Below are 8042 nucleotides of genomic sequence, written 5' to 3'. Positions count from 1 at the left end.
TATAGTTTAAAAAGCTGGAGGGAACCAGATGGGTTCTGTGATCTATACGATCCGTATTTCTTCTCATTAGGTGGCGATAATGAAGCGAAAAAAGCGATTAAAGTTATTTTGGGCGGGCGTGGCCTGATGTGCTGGGCGTGGCTTGGTGAACTGTGGGAGGAGTTGGATAAACATTTAAATCATAGACTGTAAAAAAATATGGACGTAGTGTCCGTGACGTCACCCATAGAGTTCTGAATAGCAGTTTTGACCATAGGTTTTGACCAAGCGGCAACCTCCCCCTTTCTCTCGTGAAGCCAATACGGAAGTAACTTAAACTGCGATTCATCGACTGGCCGCTAGGGACAGGCTCCAAAAGAGAGCATAATCTCATAGAGTCCCATGTTAAATTGGCCAAGTTCATAGCAGAAAAAAACATGTTTACAAGTTGGTTCAAATTGTGGTTTTGGTCTATACTGCCAGTTTTGCCCTTCATGACAACTCTGAGGGGGGTGAATTTTTTTATAACTTATCCGTTTAAATTATATTAAGTCTTAAAATTCTGCATAATTAAGGGCGTGGTCACTTGAGTGACAGGTAGACTCTGCTGTCTGTGAGCCGTCATGTTACCTCAGCTGCCGCTGAATTTGGCATCTCAGCCGTATTTGTGCTCGATTATTTTATACAATTATAAAATATGGCTTGCTGCATAATATTCGAGACTGATGTGTGTCTGTGTAGATGTGCATGCATGGGGAAGAGACACAGAACACACGTTGTTGGATCGTGGCATTGGCTGAAAGTTTTGGTTGTGAGATTTACTACAATGACAATGGCGGGAGGATATCAAAATCCGACAGCACTGCTTGGATATTATAACTAAAACTGCTGCACTATTTTGAAAAAATATATACTTTGGACATGGGCTCATTTGTTTGTTAGATACGATCGTATACAGTTTTACAACATAAAGGCTGCTCAGATTGCATCCTTTCTTGAAGAACGATGACAGAGAGCAGATCATTCAGAAGAAATGTGACGTTTTTTTGTTTTGCAATGGACACTCATATTTTACCTAAGTGCCACGGATTGGATTCATCTCGCGATCTCTATTATAAAGGTATGAAGTCCCATTTGATTTTCCATGTTGTTATTTGCACAACCAACACTACTGGTGTTGGAGGATCTATATCTTAAAAAACACAGTAGATTGACAGTAAACCTTTAGAACGTTCTGATGATAAAACTTGTCTTCATTAATATTTTAGATCGTATCTAAGATAGATAGATAGCTCCTTTGCTGCTAACATGGTCACGTCGAGCTAGGTGGGCGTGGTTTCAGCAACCAGTCATATCAGCTCAAACCACCTCCCCGCCTCTTTGCCCATTTTCAGTTATCCGGGAGTGACGTGCGGTGACGCGCAGCTAAGATGGCCGCGGCCTCATTTTCGCTTCAAACTGCTGTTCACAATTCTATGGGTGACGTCACGGACGCTACGTCCATATTTTTTTACAGTCTATCCCTGCGTCTCAAACAGCTCCTTAGCTTCCTAGGTCGTGTATCAGTATACCATTTAAATAAATGTGGTCGACTCCCTGATCAGTGCCCTGACTAGTGAACTAGGGAGCTGATTGAGACGCACGGTATGGTTTTGACCATAGACTCAAATGAGGCCGCGGCCATCTTAGCTGCACGTGACCGCACGTCACTCACGGATAACTGAAAATGGGCAAAGAGGCGGGACGAAGTTGGAGCCCATGCCATGCGACTTGTTGCTGAAACCACGCCCGCCCTAGCTATCTATCTTAGATATTATCTAAAATATTAATAAACATAGCAGTATCATTAGAAAGTACTAAAGGATTACTGTCAATCTACGGTGATTTTTTTACGATAACGTTATAGATGCTCCAACACCAGTAGGCTAATTAATTTGTGTTGGGTGTGCAAATAACACAAATCAAATGGGATTTCATACCTATATAATGAAATAGAGATCGCGAGATGAATCCAATCCGTGGCACTTGGGTTATATATATATGTGTGTGTGTGTGTGTGTGTGTGTGTGTGTGTGTGTGTGTGTGTGTGTGTGTGTGTGTGTGTGTGTGTGTGTGTGTGTGTGTGTGTGTGTGTGTGTGTGTGTGTGTGTGTGTGTGTGTGTATGTAACGGAGGCCAGCTAGATGCTGTGCTAGCGACTGAGATGCTCTAGCGACTGACGTAGAGGTTGCAGCCTTTAGCCTCCTTGTTAGAGCGTTCGACTCCCATGCCGGAGACCCAGGTTCGAGACCCGCGTAGGGCGGGGTGAGAAGGACCTGGACTAGAGGGGTTACATATATATATATATATATATATATATATATATATATATACTATATATATATATATGTATCAGATGTATATCTCTCAAATGTTCTCTCAAACTAATGAGCACGTATCCAAAGTATAATTTTTCAAAATAGTGCAGCAGTTTTAGTTATATCCAAGCAGTGCTGTTGGAGTTGTATATCCTCCTGGTATTGTCATTGTAGTAAATCTCAGGAACAAAACTTTTAGCCAATGCCACGACGATCCAACAACGTGTGTTCCGCATGCGAGCACATGTACACAGACTGACATCTGTCTCGAGTATGCAGCAAGCCATATATTGTATAAAATAATACAGAAAAAAAGCACAAATACGAGTGAGATGCCAAATTCAGCGGCTGAAATGAGCTGCTGAGGTAACATGATGGCTCACAGACAGCAGCGGCATACCTGTCACTCAAGTGACCACGCCCTTAATTATGCAGAACTTTAAGCTATAAAAAAATTCACCCCCCTCAGAGTTGTCATGAAGGGCAAATTCGCAGTATAGACCAAAACCACAACATGAACCAGACTGTAAACATGTTTTTTTCTGCTGTAAACTTGGCTAATTTAACATGATGGTCAATGAGATTCTGCTCACTTCTGCAGCCTGTCCCTAGCGGCCAGTCAATGAATTGCAGTTTAATTCACTTGTGTATTGGCTTCACGAGAAACAGGGGGAGGTTGCCGCTTGATTTAAATTTTATAAAATATCAGCACTCTTGTGTGCACTGTTGTGTAATGCAAAATTATTTAGATGTATAATGAAAATACACATACAGCTGTACATTTATTTAAATTTTATTTCACTTTAATTTTGTTGCCTTTCCCAAATTATTTCTGAACAGAACACAACTACCAAATTAATATTGTTGTTGTTGTATTAATATTGTACTCCTGATGATGTCATCCCATACGGAAAAAATGTATTTCATCTGGCCAAAATATATTTTAAATATATGTTGTAAACAGTGAAGTTCAATGAAATGTATTTTTTAAACTGAAAATATATTTTGTTTAACCTTTATATACTTAAAATATATTTAAAAATATATTTCAGGGGCAAGAAAATACATTTCCAATCTTACAGTTGACAGTGCAAATGTAGGTGGAAAAAGCCTAGCGATCAAAACTATATTTTGTATCCATTAAATGTTAGAAGAATTTCACCATATTTTCCACATTGACCACTTTTGTTCATGTGATTGTCCCAAAAAGTGCAGTAGCAGAAAAAAAAGAAGACAGTTATGACTTTAAAGGGTTAGTTCACCAAAAAATGAAAAAAATGTCATTAATTACTCACCCTCATGCCGTTCCACACCCGTAAGACCTTTGTTCATCTTCGGAACACAAATTAAGATATTTTTGTTGAAATCCGATGGCTCAGTGAGGTCTGCATTCACAGCAATGACATTTCCTCTCTCAAGATCCATTAATGTACTAAAAACATATTTAAATCAGTTCATGTGAGTTCAGTGGTTCAATATTAATATTATAAAGCGACGAGAATATTTTTGGTGCGCCAAAAAAACAAAATAAAGACTTTGCGAATCGAATCAGTGACTCGGAGCGCCAAAGTCACGTGATTTCAGCAGTTTAGCCATTTGATAGGGATCTGAATCACTGATTCGATTCATAAAGCTTCATGAAGCAGTGTTTTGAAATCGCCCATCACTATATTGTTGAAAAGTCGTTATTTAGTTTTTTTCTGGAGCACAAAAAGAATTCTCATCACTTTATAATATTAACGTAGAACTACTGATCTCGCATTAACTGTTTCAAATATGTTTTTAGTACCTTTATGGATCTTGAGAGAGGAAGTATCATTGCTGGCTATGCAGGCCTCACATCAAAAATATCTTTATCTAATTTGTGTTCTGAAGATGAATAAAGGTCTTACTGGTGTAGAACGACATGAGGGTGAGTAATAAATGGCATTATTTTCATTTTTGGGTGAACTAACCCTTTAAATGTTAATATCAGTTACCAACTGTGGTTTCCATGGCAATGCGAGGTTGATGGACGTCCAGAGGTAGAGCGCAGTTCGGTGTTTGTCCGCTGGGGGCGCTAGATGCTCGTGTGTGGCGCAGACAGGGGTTTTCTGCCCTCAATCTCAATTACTGAATTACTGAAGCGCATTTTGTGTGCAGAGCTTCAGGAGTCAAAACAAGCAGCCAGGATGGGAGTCGAGGTTGAAACCATTACACCTGGAGACGGTAAAATACATCACACATGGAATCACATCGACAATTCAAAAACCACAATACTTAAATATATCAAATGAACCGAATTTTAAATCGATTTATTCTGTCTGTTCTTGGCATCACGGGCGTTAGCCTGTTAGCTAACCACTAACCTCGTCCCACAGTATTTGACATGCATTTTTAATCGTTTTCTCTTCTTGTTTTGGATTTTTAGGAAGTACTTTCCCTAAAAAAGGACAGACTTGTGTCGTGCACTATGTGGGTAAGTTGATAAGTGATCGTGTTGATGAATCCCTGAAGGGTGTTAGCCAGCATTAGCTGATTAGCCGCATTGACACAATAGACACTTTCGCATCCGCGATCAGCTCGTCAAGGCTTTAAATCTGTAATATTTTAATTGGCCTTAATATTTACCACGTTTTGATGGTTCCTTTTACTCAAATTTCTTAAATGCGACTCTTTGACAGCGCCGGATTTAGAAACCGTGGCCTGTTTTGCGGATATACAGTGGCTTTATTGCCGTCATTTATGATGAGACGGGCTGTGTTGAAAAATAGCGGGCAGCCAGACAAATGTTTTTGAAGATTCGTCTTAACATAACATTTGAACTTTTTTTTAATGCGCTTGTGATGCTCAGAATGTTTAGATTCGAATTTTCAGCAGCTGTGATGTTTAAAAACGCTGTAATTCGAATCCTCGGGCATGTGATTCTCAGAATGCTTCGATTTGAACGCGCCCGTGATTATCAACAATATTTCGATTCGAACGACCTCATTAGATTCTTTTGATGAAGCGAAATTATTATAGTGAATAAATTGCATCCATAAAAGGCTTTCTGACGTATACTTTTCAAATGAATCATGATTTGGGGTGTTGAACGTTTGCTGGTTAACGGATGTTTTCTTCGCATGATTCATATGTGTAAAAAAAAAAAAAAAAAAAAAAAACATCTGTCCCTGTTTCTCTCAGGCTCCCTGACAGATGGACGCAAGTTCGACTCTTCCCGGGACAGGGGAAAGCCTTTCAAATTCAAAATTGGCAAACAGGAAGTGATCCGTGGTTGGGATGAGGGAGTAGCCCAGGTAAATGCACATTCTTCCTGTAATCCTCTGGGGAAAAATGGATACGATTTGCTATATAAATCTACCTGACCCATATTAAGATGTTCGGAACTGTCTGTTCATAAAGTAGGTCTGTGCCTAATTGGAAGATTTCCAATTATTTTGCTTCCTCAGACAAATTGCACACAAGCTGTCTGTTATGGTTTTGATAACCAAGACATGTCACTTCTTTAATATCCGTTTATTGTTTCATACTATACCTAATTTGGCAAAATGACCTTTTCCCCTTTGTAACAGATGAGTGTTGGGCAGCGTGCCAAGCTGACTTGCACTCCGGACTTTGCTTATGGAAGCAAGGGGCACCCGGGCATCATTCCTCCCAACGCCACTCTCGTATTTGATGTGGAGCTGATTGGCTTGGAATAAAGCCCCCACGTTTGGACTCAGGTTATTCCCTATTCATTCTTTCAGGGTATGTGCAAAGTTTTCCACATTCAGTTAATTTGTTAATACGCTTTATGAATGCATCATACATAAAAAAAACACCTTGTAGATAGTTCATCCAATTGCATGGATAGCGTTAATAACTAAGAGATAATCTTTAAAGGAGATTATTCTAGTCTCGGTCTTAACTGTCCTGTAGAGTTTATTTAACAGGCTCTTCGATTAAACCCTCGTAATCGTATTTATGGCCTTTGAGGACCACGGTTCAGTTGTTTAATAAACCTCTCTCTGTTTTCTTCCAGGTCAACCTTTTTAAGGAACATTGCTCCATGCATGTGATCCTCAAAAGGGGTAGTGTTAATAGCGATACCACTTAGCTTAGCTCTGTTTTGCATTTGTATATTTTGTTGACTTTTTCTTTTCTGCTTGACATAATCACTGGTATACTCAATCATTGGAAGTTCACTAAGACACAATTTTATTTTATTTTTTATTTTTTTTCCCCCTCTCCTCTCTTTTTATATTTGATTTCTGTGTTGTAAACGTGATCACAGCAACAGGGTTTTGGCTGAGCTGGTAATAAGTACTCTGGTGGGGAAATCTGGTTAAGTATAAAACAAACTACTTGAAAATAAATTGTTTATAAAAAGATCAAGCTGGTCTCTGATGTGTTAATTGGGAAACTTGTATGGTGTGTTTGCAGGTGCATCATTATAATCAATATGTCATATGATGATAAATGGCAGGACATTTTGACAGTCATTTGGTCCCTATCTCTGATATTGTGTATTTTGTACTGGGTAGCCCCACCCACAGTGAAATCTCATTGGTCTACTCTAAATCCCACTCCACATAACTATGTTAAATGTTAATTGTTCTGATTGCCTTTAATTGTTTGGTCACAGCATTCTGCTTTATTTGAGGACAGTCTAGTAGAGATGGGAGAAACGAAGCTTTGAATCAAATAAACCAATCGTCGCCAAATGATTCACTGTTTCGAAGCGTTCAAAACGCCACACACCGCCGGTCAAAAGTGTAAATGCAACAAACTCTCAGGCCAAACATGCATAAAACAGCTTTTAAAACCCCATTTCAAGTGTTTTATTGAAAGTATAATCTATCAAATACAATTATCTAATCATCTAATATTAAATATCTCTGTAATATGTTATTTTATCAATTTTCAGGGCTTGTTTGTTTTATGGATGGCTCAGCTAAACAGGCAAATAAGAGACTATTAACTATTGTTGTTCCTTTTAATTATACAAATGTCTCATTAAAATGCCTAAAAGTGCAAAAAAAAAAACACAGACACTTGTTCAAGGGTTCACTGCTAGGGGGCGAATCTCAGTGAATCCACATGATTCATGGGTTCACAGAGATCACCCCCAGGGGTGAACCATTGAAATTTTAAAATGATTCAAAACAGTTAAGCCTTGTTTACTGAAATCACTTGACTTTGGCAGTTTGAAACACACTCCAAACCACTGATTTGAAACAAAAGATTTGTAAAGGTTTCAAAGCTTCGAAAGCACCCATCATTACAGTCTAGGACCATGCAAATTAAAAAAAGTCATCAGCACAACAGAAGCCATGTCATTTTAATGAAACACTTTTATTTTCAAGGTGCAATTGAACCAAACAATCAAAATTTACAATTAGGGTTGAGTGCGGACAGGCTCTGTCTAAATACACAATCATACTTTGCAACATTGCTCTTCAAAATCAGCATGAGTTATTCAAATGTCTACATGAAATAGAATCTGTAAGTTTGCTGATAGTTAACTGCTAGGAATTCTTGTGCTAACATGCATTCTAAGCCCTTACAATAATCTACTGGAATGCCATGATTGCCTGGTTTTGTTCTTTTGTTTTACTTCAAATAAACAAGACTTTGTTTTACAAATGCATGAAGTAATCTGAAATCTGGATGCATGCAATAGTTAGACCCGTTGGGTTTGAAGCAATGCGTTGATCAAAAAATCTAAAAACAAGTCTTTTATGAC

General features: G+C 38.6%; 1 protein-coding gene across 2 annotated transcripts; it reads left to right on the top strand.

The window, feature by feature from the left end:
- Positions 1 to 4387: 4387 nt before the first annotated feature.
- fkbp1aa (FKBP prolyl isomerase 1Aa) lies at positions 4388 to 6687 on the top strand. 2 transcript variants are annotated; one of them, XM_048210813.1, is made up of 5 exons: positions 4388 to 4543; positions 4746 to 4793; positions 5501 to 5613; positions 5890 to 6039; positions 6339 to 6687. In XM_048210813.1, the coding sequence occupies exons 1-4, from the start codon at positions 4399 to 4401 to the stop codon at positions 6016 to 6018; spliced, it is 435 nt and encodes a 144-aa protein (XP_048066770.1). In that variant the 5' UTR covers positions 4388 to 4398; the 3' UTR covers positions 6019 to 6039; positions 6339 to 6687. The 2 variants fall into 2 exon arrangements, with proteins under 2 accessions (XP_048066770.1, XP_048066769.1); XM_048210812.1 differs by having other exon boundaries at positions 4389 to 4543; positions 5890 to 6064.
- Positions 6688 to 8042: the final 1355 nt, after the last annotated feature.

Source organism: Megalobrama amblycephala, linkage group LG12, assembly GCF_018812025.1.
Source record: "Megalobrama amblycephala isolate DHTTF-2021 linkage group LG12, ASM1881202v1, whole genome shotgun sequence".
Classification (NCBI taxonomy): domain Eukaryota; kingdom Metazoa; phylum Chordata; class Actinopteri; order Cypriniformes; family Xenocyprididae; genus Megalobrama; species Megalobrama amblycephala.
This window is presented reverse-complemented; position numbering and strand designations above follow the sequence as displayed.